This window comes from Manis javanica, chromosome 8 (genome assembly GCF_040802235.1).
Source record: "Manis javanica isolate MJ-LG chromosome 8, MJ_LKY, whole genome shotgun sequence".
In the NCBI taxonomy this organism is placed as follows: domain Eukaryota; kingdom Metazoa; phylum Chordata; class Mammalia; order Pholidota; family Manidae; genus Manis; species Manis javanica.
The window spans coordinates 40768675-40795065 of record NC_133163.1 but is presented as its reverse complement, the minus strand read 5'-3'; the positions used below and the strand labels follow the sequence as shown (position 1 = coordinate 40795065).

Below are 26391 nucleotides of genomic sequence, written 5' to 3'. Positions count from 1 at the left end.
AATGGATCCTTGAGAATGCTTTATCATATATATATATTACTACTCCCATTTTTAGGTGAAGAAAGTCAGTTATCTAAGATTGTATAACCCATAAGGGTCAGACTAGAACTCAGGGGTGTCTGACAACAAAATCCTCTCTCTGCCAATGGACACTGAGTCAACAGTGAGTGCAGCACTTGGATGCATTTTCAGAGTCACACCAGTGTCATGATTTTACCTTGATGAATGATCAACAGAATGGATAATCTGCTGGCTAAGGATGTGGGTTCTGTAACCAGACAGTAGACTCAGGTTCCTCCTCCACCATTTATTTATTAGCTCTGTTACCTTGAGCAAGTTATTTAATCTCTCTGTAATTCAGTTTCCTGGAAAATGGGGTAACATTACTCATTTTATAGGATTTCTGTGAAGATAAACTAAATCAATTCATATAAAACACTAGTAGCACACAGAAAATACTCAATAATTTTTAGCTGTTACTATTTTCTGTATCTATTTTTTCTTTCCTTTCTTCTTACTGTACTCCCAAACTGTATACAGAGACCCAATGACAATTTAAATTCTTTTTTATTTCATGGAAATTCTCTTCTTACGTGAAGCCATCTGCCTCTAAGTCTTAGTTCAATTGTGTTTTCTCAATTCAAAATTGAGAAATTTTGTGTCTCAGCAGAAGCAGAAGTTTTCTACCTCTTAACAGCAAAGTTTGGTAATATTAATACTCTTTGCTGTGAATTTCTAGATTTTAGGATTCACAGTTTTCCTCACACCTCTGCTCAGTTAATAAAAACACAGTGCTACTATAGTATAGTAAAGGATGCTATGTTAATAGTACAGTAGTACTGCTCTCCCTTATAAATCACAAACCTTTTCCCCAAACTAAGCACCATATTATCAAGCTGTTACGATAACTGATCTGACCCCCTCAAAAAACCCTAATTGTTGGGAAGTGATTTATGTCACCATTATTTTCCCCATTCATCAATAGGTGAAAGCAGGTGTGACTTACAGGAAATTAAAACAGGAAGACAGGAAGAAAAATAATTACTTCACATATATATACTTGCATGCCAAAATTTTGACATTTTTAGCATGTCCCCTCATAATGTAGTTTTCTGTCAACATCTTTTGTTTCTTTGGTTCATTGTTGAAATTGAAATTCGTAACTAGTTTCTTGTGGTTAGGATGTCATAGTGTGTGGGTGTGTGTTTTATTGACTTAACCTTGCTCTTAAAAGAAAATGGCACTTGATTTTTGTTTAAATGACAAGAGAAATAACAATAGTATAGTTTACCCCCCTCCCCCAACCACCCTCCCATACCAAGCATTACTACATACTTAGTTGATACTGCTAATCTTCACAACTGCCTTGCAAGAGAAATGATGTCCTATCCTAGAGAGAAGGAAGTAGAGGCCTTACGAGATTAAGAATTTCCCTGAGAAGCTAGCACGAATCAGTCCCTGAGTGGCTCAGCCCTGGAGGTTTGGCATAAGAGGACAGTCAGAAGCAAGTCTTGCAAAGGAAGTTGGGGTTATAAATGGAAGACCTCAAAAGCAGGCTGAGGAATGTATAATTAATTTTGTAGGCAATGTAGAATTAATAAAGTTTTTTGAACTGGGAGCTGAAAATGGCACAAGTGCTCTATTTTTAGCACTGTGATTTTAAAGTGTGGTCCCTGGACCAGCAGCTTTGGCAACACTTGGAAACTTAGAAACCAAACCCATGTGCTTCCTCTTGTGAGCTCAGTGGGAAGTGCTGGGTTGCCCTGTGATTGCAGGAGCCCTCCAGGTGATTCGCGCGCCCATCCAGGTCTGAGAACCACTGCCTCAACTAATTATGGCTGAGCTGCAGGAAGGATTGGAAGGATAAGAAGAGCAATGGGAGGCGATTGCTGGAAGCCAAGTGGGAGGTTATTAGTGCATAAGTTCAGGTGGTTTCATTGAGAATGAGACAAAGGGAAAATCATGAGACTTTTCAAGAAAAAAAACAAATGGACTTGACTAAATGGAGGTAGGAGTGTAAGATGTAAAGCCAGTGTCCATAAGTGGGAGAATTGCAAATACACAGCAAAGTCCTTCAGAGAGGAAGCTTGTTTATACTCTTTAGGGATCTAAACCTTACTGTGCCTTAATTTATAGCATCTTTATATATGTCTTACTCACACCCACCAATCCTCCACCCTCAACTGGATGATTTTACCTATAGAAATAAAAATGTATCAGACATTCAAACCAATAATAATACCAACCTAGTTATTAAATGCCAAGAACTTTTCTCTAAACACTTTATATTCATTAATCCCATTGTTGTTATTCACTATTATGGATGTTTATAAATTGCCTTCCCTTTATGTTCAATCTAAGCTTCACACCACCGTAAACTTAGTGATTCCAGACACTGATCTGAGAGGCTGAGTCTGGGTTCTGGAGGCAGACGGCTCTGGGCTAAAAACCCAGCCCCACGATTTACCAGGCGTGTGGTCTTGAGCAAGTCACTTACCCAATCTCCCATCCAAATTTCCCCCAGTTGTATTGCAACAGGGGTTATTATTACAGTGAGGATGTAATAATGAGAGGGTCTCAGGCTTGTTGTGGGAACCAGATGAGAACATGGCTGCATGATTCTTGGCACATAAACCTCTGTTAGTGAAGTTTATGGCTGTGAGGATGCCACTCCTTTACTCAGAACCTTCTCTGCTCTCCTTGGTCAAGAGAATTCATTCATTAGTTTAACATTAAAGACTTCCCACAAACAGGTCACTTGCTACCTCTCAAACCTTTTACATGCTGATTGCATAATCCCAGTGCTTCAGTGAGCTAGTCTGTGTCCCCCAAACATACCAGCCTTTGGTTCTTTCCTCCACAACTTTCATGTTGTCCAAGTCCTTTGCTGCCCACTGTGACATCCAGTGTTGTTGGAGCCATTCCCAGCAAATCCCGCCTGTAATGTGAGTAATCCCTCCAAACTCTGGAGCTCCGGTGCCTTTGAGCTCGGGGAGCAGAGCCAGGGGCTCAGGGTGCTTCTGCCCGTGCTCAGCCCACTCTCCCACACCTATGAGCAAGTGTGAGGGTCGGCTGCACTCTTACTGTGCTTGATGCCTCGCCTCACGACAGGGAAGTGCTCTCTTAATGGTGGTAACATCCACCCTAACTTCATTTCTTGGTCTTTTCCAAGTTCTTTTTAATATATGTTACTGGTTTTTTTTTTCTCTTCCTGCGGATGCTGATAACTTCCCTTATAGGAATAACATTTCATCTATGAAATACTAATCAGTATTTTTCTTCTCAGGATGAACTTGACCTCACAGACAAACACAGGGAAGCCATGTTTGCACTTCCAGCTGAGAAAAAATGGCAAATATACTGTAGCAAGAAAAAGGTAAGATATTCATTGTGTTTATGGGTAACTGGAAAATTATCATTTTTTATTCCCTTTGCTCTCGCATTTCACCATCAGAATTCCTACAGCTTTTTATAACCTGTAAACTAGATTGAATGTGTGCTGTTGTTGCCTTGGTGCTGCAGGTGGCAATGTGCTGACTCCTTGAAATATTTTTATCCACATTTCCTTGGATTCTTCCCCCACCCCCACTCCCATCCCTGTAATTATTATTCATAACCCCATGCAAGTGAGACAAAAAATAACAGTGGTTTACTCAAAGATCAAAGTTGTCTTCCTACTCTTTACATAAAACTCTGTGTATAGGTAGGTTAAGACTAGTATTATGGGGACAGCACCTTGTAACAACCTTCCATTTCACCATCTCCAAGGTACAGCCTTGTCCTCATGGTCCAAGGTGGCTCTCTAACCATTTCATATCCAAACTGTGCAGGGAGGAAAGGGACAGAAGGCACAAACCTCCCCACCTCCGCTCTTTGGGACATGTCCGGGAGTTACACACCTAAATCCTCCTCACGTTCCACTGTTAGCCACATGGCCACACCTCACTGCAAGGAGCATGGTCTATTCTGGATGGTCACTCCACTTAAAATCTGGGGTTCTCTTACTGTTGGAGAAGGGGAGGATAGATATTGGGCAGTGAAAACACCAGAGCCCTATTTCCTAGCATCTACAGCACCAGGCATCACCCATGGGCTGTGTCTCCACAATACAGCTCACCCTGCCATCTTTAAGCCCTGTGCAAAGTCTAGACTGTTCCTATACCACTTTGGAACCAATCCATCTTGATTGTTGATGGCCATCTTTTGCAGCTTTTCCTTCTGTTCCAATAAGACTTGCCTGCAGATGGGGTAAGCGGGCAGGCCCAGGCCAGCACCTGAAAGAATGCTACCTCTCTCCAGCAGGTGGCAGGCACTGTGATTACTCACTCTTGCCCCAGGGAAGCAGGAATAAACTACAGCAAGGCAGTATCTCTTCAGGCTGTGAGTTGTCTTTTCTTACGTAACTAGTATGCGTTTGGGGATCTGCATTTGCCCACATGGCTGTCTTGGGGCACCTCTGCCCCCTCTTAGCTGCCTTTTGTAATCAGTTTGCCCCCCTGCCAGGAGCATCTCTCCAGCAGTGAGCTGGTATGTGCCCTTCTCCAACCAGACTCTATGCCTCTGATGGTGAGGCACATGTATTACTCATCATTGAAACTCCACCATCCAATACATTGAAATGAATATATGATGAGTGAACTACCAAGTTGTAAGTTGTCATTAGTGTAATACTGAACTGTCAAAATATTTTAAGCACATTTAAGTTTCTACCTGGGTGGTTATAATTTATTAAGTTATCATAAGTGGGGTTTGGTTCTAAGGGCCTTTTCTGAGAGGCATGTAGAGCTGTAACCTCCCAGCATGATTTCTGTGCCTCTCTCAGATCAGACTGAATTGGAGTCCTAATGGTTCTAAAATTCAATACTAAGCAATAAGATGTGTTTGTGAATGAATATGTCCTCTTCTCCTCTTTGTACACATCTTACCAACTAGAAAAGTTCTCTTTTGTTGAACTGATTGTCATAGCTCAGGAAATAGATATAATACACTGGGAAAGAATTTTAGAGTTTAAAGAAAATGTGTTCGGTTCTGAAAGTGATGATATTGTATGGTCTTTGAAAACAAGGGAACTTTTCAGGCAGCTGTGTTGAAGACCTGGCCCCTAGAACTGAGAACGAAAACCCTTCAAGTCCCTGTGTACACAGAGGACACTGCAGTCAGATGAGCCAAAATAGATTTTTTTTCCCTCAAAATTAGGAAACAGTATGAAGTGGGGATTGAGAATATGCACTGGAGAAAAGGAAAGAGCAAGAAAATGGGAGCAACTTACTGAGGGGAAAGTTTTCTTCTTTCCCAGATTTTATTACACCCTTGATAGCAATTCAAACTTAATCATGGAAACTACTGCCCCTTAGATTGAAAAGGCAAACCCTGGAGGATAGTAATGACCTCGCGCTCACAGCTGCTGCTCATTTTTCAATTTCCAGGCCTATCAAATCCCCTTGCAAACCTTGTGTTATATGCGCGTGGTGGGGTTAGGTTTTCAGAGGAGGATGGATGTGGATGTGGCCACTGGCCTCAGAATCCCATTTCATGATGGATGGGCCTTTCCTGCTAGTACCTGGCCAGATGGCACAGATCTTGGGGAATGCAGTTCTCCTGCTAGCTTCATTCCAGCAGCTTGGATTCCTTGTATGACTTAGTGGTGCAACTGAGTGGGAAAGCCATTTCGACTCTTTGGGGAATCCCATGGGCTTATAGACCTGCCTCACTTTAAAAAGAATGGTAGGGTTGCTTGACTAAAGATTTTCTTGATTAGAGCTCCTCAGACTCTTAGAGCTATACTGTTTCTTTGGTCTGAAACTGACCATTTTGGGGCACCTTAATAAATCAGGAAGTAACACAGTGAACTGAGAACACTAAAACGTAAGCACTAACAGGGCCTGATTGTTTACCTCTCCTCAGGGAATGTGATCTCGCAAGGGACTGGTGGCCCATTCTCAGAATGGAGCCCACAGAGGCCATCCTTAAACCAAGAACAGATGATTTATTTCCCTTGGGCTATGTAGCCTTTTCAAACCAGCTTGTCACTAGCAAGCCAAACCACATCCATTTCTCAGGCCAAGGGAAAGCTACACACCCACAGCTCCTTAAGATTTTCCATCTTTCAAGATTAGAACCCAGGGCATTACAGACATTCTCACACATAGTGAGGCCATGGAGTAAGGGCCCACAAAAGCCAACAGAAACAGGTACATGAGTCGGTGAAAAGCAGGCTTTCTGGGTAAAAGTGCACAGCAGATGTGGAGGCAAATGCAACCAGGAACTAAAAATGGGGCCAGGCATTTCTCAGCCAAGTGGTTCTTTTCCAGTCAAGAGTGACTTGGTCCTACCAGTTGCTATCTGCTTATTGAGCTCTGTATTCATTTCTCAAACTTCTATCTAAGTCTCTGGTTGAAAACCCATTTCCAGAGCCAAAATGAAAACAGCAAATGTACTTCTGGGGCCAAAAGAATTGGAAGGAAATTAATTGGAATTTTGCCTAATTGAGTAATCCAGGGGAGAGCAGGAGATGGATGTTGTGGCCTCGCTGAAAGTCCAAACAAATCTGTAAAAACGACTAGACGGGTTGGTCCGCCATGGTTCATCCTGTGCGCAATCTACTGTCAAACTTCTTAGCTTTCACAAGAGGTCCAAAAACAAAGGTCTTGTTGGTGGGGTTGGGGGTATTTTCAAATAGGAAATGTTTGTGGTTCTTATCTTTAAAGGTAATTCCCTTTTTAGTTCCAATCACAACATATTCTTTTGTTTAAGTGAGGTTTTTCCCAGTCTCAAGCCAGAAACTGCATCTGTTAACAATCTTTTGGATTTTAAGCTAAAGCTTTTTAAACAATGAACCATTTGACCACAAAGTGGTTACATCTAGCCATGCTGTATTTGCTTATTGTTAACATGATTTTTAAGTCCTGGGAAAAGTAAGGAGTAGGTCTGCAGAGAGGAGAATGAAAAGTAGTATGTGCACTGGATCATGGCGACAGCAGTGCTGAGGACAGGCAGAAGTCTTAGTTGTGATTCTTCACAGGGTCGATGGTCCTCGTTGTGCTCCTGAACCAGTCCTTATGAGTATCTAGAAAATACCTTCTCCTCCTCCTTGAGCTCTGGAGTTTACAAAATGAGTGAGTGGGGCTAGACACTGTTAGCTGTAGTGACAACAGCTATTTGAGACAAAGATCAGGATTTGATGACTGCACCTGATTCTTCCTCTTCCATTTCTGATCGCCAGAGCCAAGGCTTAATAAATGCCCTTGAATTCTTCATATTCCACTGAGGTACCTTTTGATGTCTCCTTTGCAGAAGGTGAATTTTTACTCTGCTGCTGAGCTTATGTTTGACTCTAGTTTCATTAAATTGCTCAACAATCCCTCCTAACCTGGTTGCAGTTCAGCTGTTATGCTTTGTGCAAAGGGCAAATCTGGTTGTAGGCAGTCTGAAGACATCTAGGAAAAGTGGCAGAAACTTCAGCTGAGACTTGTCATTCACTCCTTTTACTTGGTTTACATATCCTAATTGGATCTGTTCTCGACCCCTGTCCACAAAAAGGAACTCTTTCATCACACACATACACACACACACAGGTTACAGCTCTATGGTGTACGGCCATGAGGACAGTGCTTCCAGTTCCTTGGGAGGTGAGGCCCTCCTGTGTTTGGAGTGTGGGGTGGGGGAGGGGAGCAAAGGTAAAGGAACATGTGCTAAAGTAGTGGAATTAAAGACAAAAGGAACCATCAGTTTCTATGTAACTGTCAAACAAACCAGCTGGAAAACAAGGCGAGATGATGCATGAATCCTCTAGTTGGCTCCCAGCGTCCTGACACAAAGCTGCCCTGGGTGGGCTGGGGGAGAAGCCATGGTTTCACACTCAGGCTGCAAAATTTGAGAGGGAGGTTAAAGATATCCTCTTCTTTCTTTACTGTAGTTGTTTAAGCCCACAGTAGCGTGAGCTTTGGGTTTTCAGGATTTGGGAGTGGGAGGCAGTCAAAGGGAGAAAACAAGCTTTCAGTGACTGTATGTCTAGACTTCTTCAGCAATCCCTGATTTGGTCTCCTGCCATTGAGTTTTCATCCTGATAATGGATTCCAGTTGGCATTAGTGCGTCTAAGTGGTAAGGGGTTAGAGAAAGTGGCAGACATAGAAATGATCAGAAACAAGATCAGGCTGCCTTTCCCCTGTGCTTCTGTAAAGACCAGATGAGGCAAGTGCAGTAGCTGGGGGTAACTGGCATATCTTCAGGCTCTGAAACCCCTGCCTTGTCTGCCTATTCCCTGGCAATGAGAAATGAGAGGTCTTGTATAATCCCAGATCAAAACAATAAGAAACAATAAGCTTTGAGTATCTAGGGCTTCACTCAAAGCAATGCAGTATGTGAAGGGCACAAGTTGGTGGGTGAGTCACCTGGCATGGATTGAGTACCTTCCCTAGGGCAGACACTTGGCTAGATTCTCAGGATGATTAAACAGAAAACTCAAATTTCCTAGAGTGGATGGCCTGGTAGAAGAAGCAGATAAAGTCTAATACTTATCAACTCTTATGATAAGCTCCATAATAGGGTGAGCAGACAGGCTGTAGGGCACTGAGGAAGGAGCCACCCAGCTCTGTGTATGTGTGCGACAGACGACAGTTCCCTCACTCATCCAGTGGGTATACCAGTGAGAGAGCTGGTGCTGCCATGCTGTCAGCCCATCGTCTAGAAACTGGCTCCTCTTCTAGCAGCTGAGCTATGTCTATGTCTACTGTATGCTTCCCTCTTGATTTGTACTTCATTCTTTGTCCCTTTGCCAATGCTTAAAAGGTCAAGTTTAGACTATTGGCTTAATCTGATCTTTGCTAAGCAATTTGTAGGACTTGTTAGGAAATATAAAAGGAGGCTTAAACTTTTGGAAAATGAAGACACTGGCAGTGAAGACAAATAGCTGAGGTTTGCTCAGCCTGGAGAAGAGACCACCAGGTGGACACTCCAACACAGGCTGATGTTCACTGGGAATACCCTGGTGAAACTATAGCATCTTTCAAAATAGTGCAAACTTCTGGTTGGTAAAGAGCAGCTGCCTTAAGCCCTCCCAATTAAAGCTGCCCTGACAGTCTGACCTTTCCCTCCAAGGACCCACCAGGGACTCAAGGGTTAACTTCTAACATGGCACAGCAGGGCACCCCAGGACGCTGTTCCCTTCTTGCACTGGCTGTTACTATTCATCGATGCCCATGCTTTCCTAGGAGAAAAATATTTTGAACATTGGCCTAAGTATGAAGTACTGATTGACCTGAAGATGGTGAGCAAAACCACTTGATAATATATATCCAGAGCCTGAAACATTTCCTTTAGTTGATCCCACAGATGTGAGGAGAGATGCAAAGAACTGTGTGTGAGGATGTTCTTTGCAGTGCTGCCTCAGAAAGCCAAGGATTAGGAGCCAATTTCAAAGAGAAAGGTTATATTAAAGTACACAGCTATAATGAGGTATCACAGCCATTGAAAAGTCATGTTTTCAAAGAAATTTGAATGACATGGGAAACTGCTCAGCATGGAATGGTAAGGTTAAGAAAAGACAGAAAACTGTAATCAGTACCATCAGAAGTTTGCAAAAGAGTAGAGGTAGGCAGACAGAAACAGTTGTTTGGTGGGATTGTAGTTGATTTAACTTGTTTCTTTATACAGATATTTCCCAAATCTTCCATAACACATTGTTCTCCTTCCTACCTTGTACATATCTTCCTTGATGATAAAATAAAACTACTTTTTAAAAAATGCATGCAGTATATTTTGTATCAATCATATTAGTCAGAGAAGCAGGCCTGCTGGGGGAGACACACATAGAGCAGAGATTTAGCCTTACATAACCTGGAAGCTGCTAAGCACTCTCCCTAAAGCTGTTTAGGGAGCTTTGGGTTTCCTGCTGGAGCTTCGTGCCCATGAGGCAGGCAGTTGGATAGGAAAGTGGGTGTAAACTGGGGGAGGGCAGGGACTGGCTGGAGCCCACAAGGGCAGACTGAAGCCTGTGTCAGTTCTTGCTGCCTCTGACTCAGAGGTAGGCATCCGGCAGAAGCTTGAGCCATTCGTCACAGAGCTACACAATACACACACACACACACACACACCTGGCTGAAGGAGGACCCAGGAGCCATTCATCACAGAGCTACACACTACACACACACACACACACACACCCTGGCTGAAGGAGGACCCAGGAGCCATTCATCACAGAGCTACACACTACACACTGAAGGAGGACCCAGGAGCCATTCGTCACAGAGCTACACAATACACACACACACACACCTGGCTGAAGGAGGACCCAGGAGCCATTCATCACAGAGCTACACACTACACACACACACACACACACACCCTGGCTGAAGGAGGACCCAGGAGCCATTCATCACAGAGCTACACACTACACACACACACACACACACACACACACCCTGGCTGAAGGAGGACCCAGGAGCAGGAGCCATTCGTCGTCACACAGCTAAACACAACACAACACTACACACACACACACACACACACACACGCACACGGACCCAGGAGCAGGAGCCATTCGTCGTCACACAGCTAAACACAACACAACACTACACACACACACACACACCTGGCTGAAGGAGGACCCAGGAGCCATTCGTCACAGAGCTACACACACACACACACACACACACCTGGCTGAAGGAGGACCCAGGAGCCATTCGTCACAGAGCTACACACACACACACACACACACACACACACACACACCCTGGCTGAAGGAGGACCCAGGAGCCATTCGTCACAGAGCTACACACTACACACACACACACATACCTGGCTGAAGGAGGACCCAGGAGCCATTCGTCACAGAGCTACACACACACACACACACACACACACACACATACCCTGGCTGAAGGAGGACCCAGGAACCATTCGTCACAGAGCTACACACACACACACACACACACACACCCTGGCTGAAGGAGGACCCAGAAGCCATTCGTCACAGAGCTACACACACACACACACACACACACACACCCTGGCTGAAGGAGGACCCAGGAGCCATTCGTCACAGAGCTACACACTACACACACACACACACACCTGGCTGAAGGAGGACCCAGGAGCCATTCGTCACAGAGCTACACACACACACACACACACACACACACACACACACCTGGCTGAAGGAGGACCCAGGAGCCATTCGTCACAGAGCTACACACACACACACACACACACACCCTGGCTGAAGGAGGACCCAGGAGCAGGAGCCATTCATCGTCACACAGCTAAACACAACACAACACAACACTACCCACACACACACAGGGACCCAGGAGCAGGAGCCATTGGTCATCACACAGCTAAACACAACACAACACTACACACACACACACACACCTGGCTGAAGGAGGACCCAGGAGCCATTCGTCACAGAGCTACACACACACACACACACACACACCCTGGCTGAAGGAGGACCCAGGAGCCATTCGTCACAGAGCTGAAGGAGGACCCAGGAGCCATTCGTCACAGAGCTACACACACACACACACACACACACACACACCCTGGCTGAAGGAGGACCCAGGAGCCATTCGTCACAGAGCTACACACTACACACACACACACACACCTGGCTGAAGGAGGACCCAGGAGCCATTCGTCACAGAGCTACACACACACACACACACACACACACACACACACACTCACACACCTGGCTGAAGGAGGACCCAGGGGAAGGCAGGGCAGTTGCAGACCTGCTGCCTGAACCAGTGAGGGGAGCCAGCAGGTAAAGGGCTGTGTGTGTGACTACACAGTGGCTGCTGCCTCCCCATCACCTGTGACACTCTCTTCTTGTGGCCCACCCTACCCAGAAACCTACAGAAAGGATGGCTCTCAGCCTAGCCAACTAGAGCATTACAAAGCCACCATGTATTTCTATTGAAATTAGGAAGACAAATGTTATTTAAAATGCAACCAATGCTTGTGTTGTCAAGACAACCCTGGTGGGTTTTGGTTTTTTTTGCCTTTGTCTAGCTGAGGGACAGGTGTTTCCTTTTTTTTCTCTCTCTCTCTCCCTCATTTTTTTACTCTTCTCTGGTGGGATTAAAACAAAGATGAATTTGTGAACCACCCAGAGTTTTTCAGTTTGTCTGTTGAGGTACTGTCTGAAAAGATGGTGATCTAGGCCCTAATGAAATTTCCTCAGTTTTCTGCCCAGAAACTCCCTGAAGATGTGTTTCTCGTTGTCCTTTCCCCTCAAGTAATATAATCTTAAAGCTAGTAATCCATTTCCTTTTTATTTTTATTACAAAGGTTGGTGTTATCAAAATGAACACCAAATTTTAGATTCAACATATAAAATTCAAAGATTCTCTCTCTCTGGCAGCCCTTAAACCAAAGTTTTAGTCCAATAAAAGATGATTGGTTTTTAAGTATTTATTTGCCTCCCCTTTTGAATATCTGCTTCCTAGGTATAATCCTTTTGTTCAGTAATACCAGTTTTGGGTATTTTTTTCCTCCCAGTGTTACCAATTCCATCATCCCAACTGTGCCTACCACAATCCCAGCCTTCTGGTGTCTAGAATGGTCCCAAGCTCACAGCTTATGTTTTCATAAATGTTGACTTTTAATAGGGGTGCAGCTTCATTAATGATAAAGGAGTAGGCAAATTTGCCCATAGAGTGAACTAAAACATGTCAGTCTTTCTTTGGTGCTTGGAGAAGTGAATAAGTCTAAAATATTGTGGCCAACTTCTGGAGCCTTATATTGGGGTATTACATCCTAGTTCTGTAGAGTCCTCCATTTTTCAGGCTTGAGATACCATCATTGAAAGGACCTCCCTTTGGGCAGATTATCTGCAAAAGCCTTTCAAGCAAGGTATCTGCCTATATGTTTCCTGTGTTATGTTTGTCCCTCTCAACTGTTCTAAGCAATAGCATAATGTGTATGCGACCCTGTTTTTTTTCTAGCATAAATAGAAGCCAAGTAAGAGCTATGAGAAATACTCTACATAGAGGCCATCCACAGGGTAACCTGAGAAAGCAGAATGCCATTTACTAGTTGCGTCTTCGTCCCTGAGACATATTTCTTAACCCTTCTAATTTCTCTCTTCCCTGTACAGTGAGATCAGTTTCACAGGGTTGCTGTGAAAATTGAGATAATCTGATTTGAGGGTTATCAGAGGTTGGAGGACAGCAGTGGGCTGTAGTTGCTTGTCAGTGACAGCTGACTCTGGTTGAAAGAGTGGTATGAACTGAGTTTTTGCTTGTTTGCACTCAGGCTAGCCTGGAATTCAGCTCTATATCCTTATATAACGAAGCCTGCTTTCTCAGAATGGTAGTGGGGATTTCAAAAGCACCTTGCCCTTCATTGAACCACAAGACATTTCAGAGAGAGAGACAGGTAGTTAGGAGGATACAAAAGGAAGAGACCAAGAAAGTCATTACTGCTGGTGCCAGGAATTGGAAAAAGGGGGCCCCATTTTTGTCAAAAGTTCTCAGACAATGGTGGTCAATGTTCAGTGCCTTAGCTTCTGGGTGGAACCCTGAGTCTGATTCCAGAAGTTAATGGTTTAGGAAGACTGAGGCCCAGGGAAAGTCTAGCTCCACTCCAAACCTTTCTTCTCTCATCTGCATGCCACCGCAGCGCTTGCATCCCTATTGACCAGGCACGGCCCATGGAGATGCTCATGCCAGCAGGCTCACCTGGCCAGCAGTCATGAACACCAGCAGAACTCTGGACAGTGAGCATGTGTGTGGGTTGAGCCAGTTTTTAAATAAAGTTAAAATTCCTTCCTTTGAAAAGAAGGAAAAAGCAAATGGTTGATCAATATCTTCAGTTTCCAAAATAAGAGGACTAAAGCATATTTTTAGACAAAAACATTTCTATTGCTGTTGTTTGCAAAGGGGGAAAATCCCTTTATAGGGCACAAGACGAAGCAGTTCCCTTAAACAAGTCTGTTGTCACAAATAAGTAACTTATTAGGTCAAAGTAAGCCAAGCTTACAAGCTCTCTGTGCGGCAACAAAATTTGTTTAAGTTGCAGTGTTGTGATTCAGCAGTGCATTATGGCTGTGTGATTTCTTGAGGAGATCATAGAAGAATGTTTCAGCGCAGTTGCCAATACTGTTTTGTTAGAAGCCTTGCATCTAATTACCAAAGCAGACATTCAGGGTTCTGATTAATTGGCATTCTGTAAAATTTCTAAAAAAGAAAACTAATAAACCTCTGATACCTTTTCCCTTAAGTCATGAGATAAACTAGTATTTCCTGATTATTTCATTTTTTTTGTGAAAACTTTAAATATACAAAAAAGTACAGAATATAGTAAACACCCTTGTTTAATGAGTGCTAACATTTTATCATATTCACCTTGGATTTTTAAAGAAGAAATAAAACATAGATATAATAGCAGCCCAAAGGTGACCTCTACAGAGAAGGTGATACATGGGGTTTTTTTCCTTGCCCGTATATTTATAACCCTACTCTGCATGTATATACTCATAAATAATATATGGTATTTTTGCATTTTTTTTTTAGTTTTTTTTTAGTTTTTTTTTTTTTTTTGAGAGGGCATCTCTCATTTATTGATCAAATGGTTGTTAACAACAATAAAATTCAGTATAGGGAGGTCAATGCTCAATGTACAATCATTAATCCATCTCAAGTCTAATTCTCGTCAGTCTCCAATCTTCTGAAGCATAACGAACAAGTTCTTACATGGTGAATGAATTCTTACATAGTGAATAAATTCTTACATGGTGAACAGTACAAGGGCATTCATCACAGAAACTTTTGGTTTCGATCACGCATTATGACCTATAAACAATCAGGTCAAATATGAATATTCATTTGATTTTTGTACTTGATTTATATGTTGATCCCACATTTCTCCCTTTATTATTATTTTTATTTTTATTTTTAATAAAATGCTGAACTGGTAGGTAGATGCAAGATAAAGGTAGAAAACATAGTTTAGTGCTGTAAGAGGGCAAATGTAGATGATCAGATGATCAGGTGTGTGCCTATGGACTAAGTATTAATCCAGGCTAGACAAGGGCAGCAAAACATCCACGGATGCAGAAGGTTTCTCTCAAAGCACGGGTGGTGAGGTTCTGAGCCTCACCTCTGTTGATCCCCAACTTCTCATCTGATGGCTCCCCTGCGACTGTGCCTGTCTTAGGTTGTTCCTCCCTTGAGGAACCTTACCCGTCTCTGGCTAACCAGTCATCTTCCGGGGCCATACAGGGAAATGTAAAGTTGGTAAGTGAGAGAGAAGCCATATTGTTTGCAAAGGTTAGCTTTTTACTTCTTTGCAGCTTTATGCCCTGTGGCTTCTATGCCCAGCACTTGTCTCGAGGTATCTTTACCACCTGGAGGAATTATGATACTCGGTAAATTCGATATGAGGCACGAATTCTATTTAAGGGTTGTAATTAGGAAGAAAGAAGTAAAGCTATAGATGTAGCATATGGAAGGAAACATGGGAGGATTGATTATTTCTTTGACATATCTTCTTGTAGAGTACCTTAAGTATGTATAGGTTTTAAACTACTAACTAATTTGCACACACATATTAACATAATAGGAATACGGTGACATAAACAAAGCAAATCTATAATTACCATCCATCCCCAGTGAAGCCAAGAAAACCATTTAGGCACCCTAGGCATTTGTGAAAATTTGTCTATGATATGATGGATATTGTCCAACTGTACTTGAACAGTCTGAGAGAAATCAGACAAATTAAAGCAACCCATTTCTGGGATCTGTTCACATCCCATATGTTCTTTTAACCATAGATAGTCTATAGTCATAAGATTTTGGAGTGCTACAACTTGCACCCCTCCCAACTCCTGGTTGAGTTCCAACAGTACAGATCTGGTCAAATTCGTTGTCTCACTGTATGCACATGCCAGCCTAGACATCTCCCTCCTCATTCCAATGGCAAGTCCAGGAGACGGAGGGCTGGATGCAGCCACAACCGCAGCATCGTCCGGATCCCCTTGGAGGCTTTTTGATGATCATCCCCCGGCACAAGTCCTCCAGAGAGTGCTGATGCCGGAAGCTCCTCCTCATATCGATCTTAGTTCATTTTCTGGGTATCCAAGCTAGACCTTGATCTTCTGCATAGAAACAAACAGACCCTTTGCCCACACTTGGACATGCCCGCTATACCACTGTGCAGAACTCATTGGAGGTCAGCACACAGTAACTGCTTTTTTTTTTTTTTTTTTATTAAGAGAAAGGAATATTATCAGAAAAGAGTACCTCCATAGCTGATCATCTGACACCCTTTAAGTGATCAACATTAAGGATATTTAAAGCATGTGTTGATCTTTGATTTACCAATAGTTTTATCCTGTCAAGGAGTAATCCCCCTTTTCTTTCTTTCTTTCTTTCTTTCTTTTTTTTTTTAATTTTTAATCTACCCTTACATGAAGAATACTATGTTTACTATGCTCTCCCCTATATCAGGTCCCCCCTAACAACCACATTACGGTTACTGTCCATCAGCTTAGCAAAATGTTGTAGAGTCACTACTTGTCCTCTCTGTGTTGTGCAGCCCACCCTCCCCTTTCTCCCTCCCCCACCCATGCATGTTAATCTTAATACCCCCCTTATTCTCCCCCCACTTATCCCTCCCTGCCCACCCATCCTCCCCAGTTCCTTTCCCTTTGGTACCTGTTAGTCCATTTTTGGGTTCTGTAATTCCGCTGCTGTTTTGTTCCTTCAGTTTTTCCTTTGTTCCTATACTCCTCAGATGAGTGAAATCATTTGGTATTTCTCTTTCTCCGCTTGGCTTATTTCACTGAGCATAATACTCTCCAGCTCCATCCATGTTGCTGCAAATGGTTGGATTTTTCCACTTCTTATGGCTGAGTAGTATTCCATTGTGTATATGTACCACATCTTCTTTATCTATTCATCTACCGATGGACATTTAGGTTGCTTCCAATTCCTGGCTATTGTAAATAGTGCTGCGATAAACATAGGGGTGCATCTGTCTTTCTCAAACTTGATTGCTGCGTTCTTAGGGAAAATTCCTAGGAGTGGAATTCCTGGGTCAAATGATAGGTCTGTTTTGAGCATTTTGATGAACCTCCAAACTGCTTTCCACAATGGTTGAACTAATTTACATTCCCACCAGCAGTGTAGGAGGGTTCCCCTTTCTCCACAGCCTCGCCAACATTTGTTGTTGTTTGTCTTTTGGATGGCAGCTATCCTTACTGGTGTGAGGTGATACCTCATTGTAGTTTTAATTTGCATTTCTCTGATAATTAGCGATGTGTAGCATCTTTTCATGTGTCTGTTGGCCATCTGTATTTCTTTTTTAGAGAACTGTCTATTCAGTTCCTCTGCCCATTTTTTAATTGGGTTATTTGTTTTTTGTTTGTTGAGGCGTGTGAGCTCTTTATATATTCTGGACGTCAAGCCTTTGTCAGATCTGTCATTTTCAAATATATTCTCCCATACTGTAGGGTTCCTTTTTGTTCTATTGATGGTGTCTTTCGCTGTACAGAAGCTTTTCAGCTTAATGTAGTCCCACTTGCTCATTTTTGCTGTTGTTTTCCTTGCCCAGGGAGATATGTTCAAGAAGAGGTCACTCATGTTTATGTCTAAGAGGTTTTTGCCTATGTTTTTTTCCAAGAGTTTAATGGTTTCATGACTTACATTCAGGTCTTTGATCCATTTTGAGTTTACCTTTGTATATGGGGTTAGACAATGATCCAGTTTCATTCTCCTACATGTAGCTGTCCAGTTTTGCCAGCACCATCTGTTGAAGAGACTGTCATTTTGCCATTGTATGTCCATGGCTCCTTTATCAAATATTAATTGACCATATATGTTTGGGTTAATTTCTGGAGTCTCTAATCTCTTCCACTGCTCTGTGGCTCTGTTCTTGTGCCAGTACCAAATTGTCTTGATTACTATGGCTTTGTAGTAGAGCTTGAAGTTGGGGAGTGAGATCCCCCCTACTTTATTCTTCTTTTTCAGGATTGCTCTGACTATTCGGGGTCTTTGGTGTTTCCATATGAATTTTTGAATTATTTGTTCCAATTCATTGAAGAATGTTGCTGGTAATTTGAGAGGGATTGCATCAAATCTGTATATTGCTTTGGGCAGGATGGCCATTTTGACGATATTAATTCTTCCTAGCCATGAGCATGGGATGAGTTTCCATTTATTAGTGTCCCCTTTAATTTCTCTTAAGAGTGACTTGTAGTTTTCAGAGTACAAGTCTTTCACTTCTTTGGTTAGGTTTATTCCTAGGTATTTTATTCTTTTTGATGCAATGGTGAATGGAATTGTTTTCCTGTTTTCTCTTTCTATTGATTCATTGTTAGTGTATAGGAAAGCTACAGATTTCTGTGTGTTAATTTTGTATCCTGCAACTTTGCTGTATTCCCGATATCAGTTCTAGTAGTTTTGGAGTGGAGTCTTTAGGGTTTTTTATGTACAGTATCATATCATCATCAAATAGTGACAGTTTAACTTCTTCTTTACCAATCTGGATTCCTTGTATTTCTTTGTTTTGTCTGATTGCCATGGCTAGGACCTCCAGTACTATGTTAAATAACAGTGGGGAGAGTGGGCATCCCTGTCTGGTTTCCGATCTCAGTGGAAATGCTTTCAGCTTCTCGCTGTTCAGTATAATGCTGGCTGTGGGTTTATCATATATGGCCTTTATTATGTTGAGGTACTTGCCCTCTATTCCCATTTTGCTGAGAGTTTTTATCATGAATGGATGTTGAATTTTGTCAAATGCTTTTTCAGCATCTATGGACATGATCATGTGGTTTTTGTCTTTCTTTTTGTTGATGTGGTGGATGATGTTGATGGATTTTCGAATGTTGTACCATCCTTGCATCCCTGGGATGAACCCCACTTGGTCATGGTGTATGATCCTTTTGATATACTGTTGAATTCTGTTTGCTAATATTTTATTGAGTATTTTTGCATCTACATTCATCGGGGATATTGGCCTTAATTTTCTTTTTTGGTGGGGTCTTTGCCTGGTTTTGGTATTAGGGTGATGTTGGCTTCATAGAATGAGTTTGGGAGTATTCCCTCTTCTTCTATTTATTGGAACACTTTAAGGAGAATGGGGATTATGTCTTCTCTGTGTGTCTGATAAAATTCCGAGGTAAATCCGTCCGGCCCCGGGGTTTTGTTCTTGGGTAGTTTTTTGATTACCGTTTCAATTTCTTTGCTCGTAAATTGGTTTGTTTAACTTTTGTGTTTCTTCCTTGGTCGGTCTTGGTAGGTTGTATTTTTCTAGGAAGTTGTCCATTTCTTCTAGGTTTTCCAGCTTGTTGGCATATAGGTTTTCATAGTAGTCTTTAATAATTCTTTGTATTTCTGTGGAGTCTCTCGTGATTTTTCCATTCTCATTTCTGATTATGTTGATTTGTGTTGATTCTCTTTTTCTCTTAATAAGTTGGGCTAGAGGCTTATCTATTTTGTTTATTTTCTCGAAGAACCAGCTCTTGGTTTCGTTGATTTTTGCTATTGTTTTATTCTTCTCAATTTTGTTTATTTCTTCTCTGATCTTTATTATGTCCCTCCTTCTGCTGACTTTAGGCCTCATTTCTTCTTCTTTTTCCAGTTTCGATAATTGTGATGTTAGACTATTCATTTGGGATTGTTCTTCCTTCTTCAAGTGTGCCTGGATTGCTATACACTTTCCTCTTAAGACTGCTTTCGCTGCGTCCCACAGAAGTTGGGGCTTAGTGTTGTTGTTGTCATTTGTTTCTATATATTCCTTGATCTCTATTTTGATTTGTTCATTGATCCATTAATTATTTAGTAGCATGTTGTTAAGCCTCCATGTGTTTGTGAGCGTTTTTTTTTTCTTTGTAGAATTTATTTCTACTTTTATACCTTTGTGGTCTGAAAAATTGGTTGGTAGAATTTCAATATTTTGGAGTTTACTGAGGCTCTTTTTGTGAGCTAGTGTGTGGTCTATTCTGGAGAATGTTCCGTGTGCACTTGAGAAGAATGTATATCCTGTTGCTTTTGGATGTAGAGTTCCATAGATGTCTATTAGGTCCATCTGTTCTAGTGTGTTCTTCAGTGCCTGTGTGTCCTTACTTATTTTCTGCCCGGTGGATCTATCCTTCGGGGTAAGTGGTATGTTGAAGTCTCCTAAAATGAGTGCATTGCAGTCTATTTCCCTCTTTAGTTCTGTTAGTATTTGCTTCACATAAGCTGGTGCTCCTGTATTGGGTGCATATATATTTAGAATGGTTATATCCTCTTGTTGGACTGAGCCTTTTCTCATTATGTAGTATCCTTCTTTATCTCTTGTTACTTTCTTTGTTTTGAAGTCTATTTTGTCTGATATTAGTACTGCAACCCCTGCTTTCTTCTCACTGTTGTTTGCCTGAAATATGTTTTTCCATCCCTTGACTTTTAGTCTATGCTTATCTTTGGGTTTAAGGTGAGTTTCTTGTAAGCAGCATATAGATGGGTCTTGCTTTTTTATCCATTCTACTACTCTGTGTCTTTTGATTGGTGCATTAAGTCCATTTACATTTAGGGTGACTATTGAGAGAAATGTACTTATTGCCATTGCAGGCTTTAGATTCGTGGTTACCAAAGGTTCAAGGTTAGCTTCTTTAGTATCTTAGTGCCTAAATTAGCTCGCTTATTGAGCCATTATATACACTGTCTGGAGATTCTTTTCTTCTCTCCCTTCTTATTCCTCCTCCTCCCTTCTTCATATGTTGTGTGTTTTGTTCTGTGCTCTTTTTAGGGGTGCTCCCATCTAGAGCAGTCCCTGTAGGAAGCCCTGTAGAGGTGGTTTGTGGGAAGCAAATTCCCTCAGCTTTTGCTCGTCTGGGAATTGTTTAATCCCGCCATCATATTTAAATGATAGTCGTGCTGGATACAGTATCCTTGGTTCAAGGCCCTTCTGTTTCATTGCATTAAGTATATCATGCCATTCTCTTCTGGCCTGTAGGGTTTCTGTTGAGAAGTCTGATGTTAGCCTGATGGGTTTTTCTTTATAGGTGACCTTTTTCTCTCTAGCTGCCTTTAAAACTCTTTCCTTGTCCTTGATCCTTGCCATTTTAATTACTATGTGTCTTGGTGTTGTTCTGCTTAGATCCTTTCTGTTGGGGGTTCTGTGTAATTCCATGGTCTGTTCGATTATTTCCTCCCCCAGTTTGGGGAAGTTTTCAGCAATTATTTCTTCAAAGAGACTTTCTATCCCTTTTCCTCTTTCTTCTTCTTCTGGTATCCCTATAATTCGAATATTATTCCTTTTGGCTTGGTCACATAGTTCTCTTAGTGTTGTTTCATTCCTGGAGATCATTTTATCTCTCTCTATGTCAGCTTCTATACATTCCTGTTCTCTGGCTTCTATTCCTTCAATGGCCTCTTGCATCTTATCCATTCTGCTTATAAATCCTTCCAGGGATTGTTTCACTTCTGTGATCTCCTTCCTGACATCTGTGATCTCCCTCCGGACTTCATCCCACTGCTCTTGCATTTTTCTCTGCATCTCATCCCATTGCTCTTGCATTTTTCTCTGCATCTCTGTCAGCATGTTCATGATTTTTATTTTGAATTCTTTTTCAGGAGGACTGGTTAGGTCTGTCTCCTTCTCAGGTGTTGTCTCTGTGATCTTTGTCTGCCTGTAGTTTTGTCTTTTCATGGTGATAGAGATAGTTTGCAGAGCTGGTACAAGTGACCGCTGGAAGAGCTTCCCTTCTTGTTGGTTTGTGGCCTTCCTCTCCTGGGAGAATAGCGACGTCTAGTGGCTTGTGCTGGGCAGCTGTGTGCAGACAGGGCTTCTGCTTCCTGCCCGGTTGCTATGGGGTTTATCTCCGCTGTTGCCGTGGGCGTGGCCTGGCTGGGGCTGCTCCTCCACAGTGGTGGAGCCCTGTTGGAGGGGGAGCAGTCGGGAGGCTATTTATCTCCATAAGGGGCCTCTGTGCTCCCTGCTGCCCAGGGGGTTAGACTGCCCAGAGATCCCCAGATTCCCTGCTTCTGGTCTAAGTGACCTGTCCTGCCCCTTTAAGACTTCCAAAAAGCACTCTCCAAACGAAAACAACAACAGCAACAATGAGAGAGGGAACAGGAAAAAAAAAAAAAAAAAAAGGAAAAAACACGTGATTTTTTTTTTTTTGTCCTCAGGCGCCGGTCCCAGGCACCCACTCACTGGTCCTGCTCCCCTGCCTCCCTAGCACCAGGGTCCCTGTCCCTTCAAGGCTTCCAAAAAGCTCCCGCCCACTGGTCCTGCAGGGAAAAACGCGTGATATTCTTTGTCCTCAGGCGCCGGTCCCAGGCACCCGCTCACCAGTCCTGCCGCCCTGCCTCCCTAGCACGGGGGTCCCTGTCCCTTTAAGGCTTCCAAAAAGCACTCGCCAAAAAGAGGGGAAAAAAACGGGGGAAAACGCGCGATTTCCTCCGTCCTCAGGTGCCGGTCTCAGGCACCCGCCCACCGGTCCCACAGGGAAAAGCGCGCGATATTCTTTGTCCTCAGGCGCCAGTCCCAGGCACCTGCTCACCGGTCCTGGTGTTCTGCCTCCCTAGCACCAGGGTCCCTGTCCCTTTAAGGCTTCCAAAAAGCACTCGCCAAAAAAAAAAAAACCTCTCCGGTTTCTTTCCACCCGCCGCGAGCTGGGGGGAGGGGGCGCTCGGGTCCCCCCGGGCCGGGGCTTGTATCTTACCCCTTCACAAGGCGCTGAGTTCTTGCAGGTGTGGATGTGGTCTGGATGTTGTCCTGTGTCCTGTGGTCTCTATTTTAGGAAGATTTTTCTTTGTTATATTTTCATAGCTCTATGTGTTTTTGGGAGGAGATTTCCACTGCTCTACTCACGCCGCCATCCTGGCTCCACCCCCTGGTATTTTTGCATTTTAAGTGCAGTATAATGTTTGATTATACAAACATGTTACATTTTAATAATTTTTATCCCCCTTTGGATGATGTTTTTTTCCAGTTTTTCATTATTCAAAAAAATATTGCAGTGGACATCTTTGTGCATGTGTTTGAGAATTTCTCTAGGATAGACATCTGGACATGTAATTACTAGGTTGTTGGGCATGAACATTTTGAACTTTAACTGTTCTCCAAAGTGTTTGTAACAGTTTATACCTGCAGTGAATTATTTGCCATCTATGGGAGGGGTTGGTGCCCTCTGAGGGGAGGGGAGTAGTATCTTGTTGCCCTGATCAATCACTTTATATAAGTTTGAATGTTTCAGGTACAAGAAACTCTCATGAAATGTCTTCAGATTTCTCTCCTATGTCTTAGCACATCAAAGAAGTAAAAATTGCTGGAATAGGAAGTGCTTATTTAAAAAAAGAAAAACCCAAGGTTTAGAAAATGAAAAGCATTCCATTCAAATACCCAGAAAGCCATGTAAAAGTACAAAATGTTAGAAGTATATAAAATGGACAATTCACTCAGCATTATGTTTATTTGGTTTGACTACAAAGGAAACTTCTCTGTGTGTGGTTCACTCTTCATCTCCTCTAGACCTCTTTATGCTCTCAGTTGCAGACCAAGGCAAATTGTGTTTAAATCTTTAGCAAGCTCTTGATTGATATATGACATCACTAAACACAAGTTCCTCAGTGGCACTGGCCTCTTCCCTGCTGAGCGAGTCAAGTGCAGATACAGAACCAGCATGTGTCCACAAATGAGCAGATTGGCGGAGACTGGAAATCACACAATTGTTCTCTTTCTTCTCTAAACAGAGCATCTTTATCTCAGGCATCTCTTTATAAAAAGCCTCTACCCTTTCTTGTACTCCTTGATTGCTTCAGATATTGAGAAACTGAGATCTGTAACTTGCTGTCTGTCTATCCCCCAATGCCTAGATTCTGAGCTAGCTTCTATGTAACAAGTCAGTTCCTGGATCTGGGGATTGTTGATTCTTTGGTCTATAAATACTTTACTCTGCTTTATTCTTACACCATTGTAAAAACAGTGAATATGTATCTGCTCTATGGATGCCATCTCCCTTTGGTGCTTCCTCATACTAGTATTTCTTTAGTGAGTAACATCCCTTTATTCAAAGCCTTGCTTTTCCTGTAATTAGGGAACACCAGTCTGAAAGAGGGTGGGAAAGAAAGAGCCTGTGTTTGCATTCACTTACACTCATTCAAACAATAAAAATAAGCAATATACAGCTGAACAATAGTAAGATGTGTTAGTTGGACAAACCAGTAAATGTGGAACCATGGGGAACACGAGGGTTGTGAGCCCTGTGGAGCTTTCTATTCCCCTCTGGAATGGGGACTAGAGAAGCAACTCCCACAGCTGTCACTCTGTGCTTGCCACTCATGCCTGTATTAGTGCTCACTTTGGAAGAATTCTCCTGCCACGGGAAGAGTATTGGACCTTTGGGTTTGAATGGAAGCCCTGGGAGGGCAGTTGTTCCCAGCTGTTGCAGAGCAGCTAACTTTGGCTTCCAAATCTTCATTCTTAAGCAGGTTCCTTTCAACAGCTCCCTTTTGACAGCTCTGGTACAGAACACATTCTGTCGTGTGTTGATTGCCGTAAGGAGCACATGACTATTTTGGAGCTCTCCATCTTTGCCAAGGATACTTGTCAACAGTGCTATTGTAGATCCAAGGTTCTAAATATGACTACGCTTTGATCCATTGCTTGTGGGTGTTAAAGCACATAGGCACAGCTCCAGTTCACTTCCAAAATTCTGCTGGTGGAGAATTGCACACTGAGCAAGTGGTCTCACTGATCACTGTATCTCTGATGGAAAGGATATCACTATAAATTTCTCACATCTGAGAGTCCAGAACTAGCTTCCCATTCTTTTTATCACCAGCCCAATATATCCCTGAGAGGCATACAGCACAGAAGATAGTCCAGACGAATGCACAGCCTTTGTTTCTGTATTCCTTACAACTGTGGCTTCTTTCCTGATTAACTGAGTACACTGTGAATAACCTCAAGCAGAGCTGGTGAAAAGGTTTATCTTAATTACCAACTCTGAACAATAGATTAGGTTAAAGCCTAAAGGGAGCACTTTGGGATGCATTCAGAGGTTATGAATGGATAAGAATAATGTGGTAATTGATCAGCAATGTCTGCCATGACACATGATGGGAGAATGTGGCACATGTACTAAATATTTGTCATCCTTGCCCTTGATGGCTCCTCTTGTTCCTATATATAATTGGTCATAAATATCATATTCCATGCTTCTTTTCCCCTGGGTCTCTCCTGGGTCTCTGCAGCTTCCCTAAGTACTGTGGCACCTACTTTCACAGAAAGGATGCCTCAGCCTGCCTGACTTTACCATCTCCAGGAGATAGATCTGTGAAAGACATCAATTGAAGGAAGTATCCACTTTGAAAGAGAGAGCAAAGAAGAACAAAACCCACTTTTCCTGAGTATTTCCTATATATGTATTTATTTTATTCTTTTCACTAAAGCTCTAACATGCCTGATATGATTGAATCCATGTTATTCTTGGTGCATTTCACAGCTGCACGCCCTTGTGAAGCAGGAAGAGGCGTTGAGCTTCCAATGTCCAATAGAATCTGCAGCTAATACTAATTTTGGATTTTTCAAATTCCTTACACCCAAGGAATCTAGTAATTTGTGGAACTAGAAGCAGATGACAATAGAAAGTCTACCAAAGAATACCAACTTTAAATTAGTGTCTTAAATTCTCTTGTCATTCTTCAGTGAGGTATGGAATATTTGCTTTGAGCAGGGTTAAGATGGTGTGCTTTCATCTGTCCCCATACATAAGGAAAAGCATGTATGTTTCCTCAGTTTCTAAGATATGCTTCCACACAGCCTCACATTTAGACATGTCTTAGATGGTGACATCTTCCAACTGATGCTTTTTAAAAAATTTTTTTTGCCAAAAATGCTGTCATTAATTCAGTAGTAAATCATAGAATCGGTGATAGCTTAGAATCAAACACAGTTATGACTCTCCTTATTGGGGACAATCCTGGCATAACATTTTTCAGTCATCCTGGGAATGCATCCCTCAGTAGAATATGTTACCCCTGATTCTCTTAGTTTAATTACTGCTTTCCAAAGTCCATCCTTTATAGCCTTGTGTTTTAAGCATTATATTGCAAATCATAAACATACTTTGATTGTTTTCCCAAGAACAGGTTACAGAACATCAAAACCTGCTTTACGACATTCTGAAAGGCTGTTCTGGTAGCAGCAAATCTGGTAGCAAGATGTGAGGGAATAAAGGCCATTGACACCACTGATTGGATTTCCACACTGCGTAAGGATTTAGTGATGTGTGTCCAAACATGTTAGCTCACCAACCAGCTGGACTAAATTGTACCTGGGTCTGTAGCACTCCGTGGTGATGTGTGGGGCAAAGATTGACCCTTAACGAGCTAAATAGAAGTAATTTGTTTTATGTCATTGTACACTTTTGTGTCATAGGCAGCAGGGGAATG

The 26391-nt window shown here is 42.4% G+C and overlaps 1 protein-coding gene across 11 annotated transcripts in view; it reads left to right on the top strand.

Annotated features, from left to right (window-relative positions):
- Positions 1 to 26391, top strand: part of DAAM1 (dishevelled associated activator of morphogenesis 1) — a 289381-nt gene that overhangs the window by 199209 nt on the left and 63781 nt on the right. For all 11 annotated transcript variants that reach the window (XM_073242320.1, XM_037006931.2, XM_037006956.2 and 8 more), the window contains one exon: positions 3287 to 3376. In XM_073242320.1, coding sequence (XP_073098421.1) covers positions 3287 to 3376 — 90 coding nt within the window. The remainder of the gene's footprint in view (positions 1 to 3286; positions 3377 to 26391) is intronic.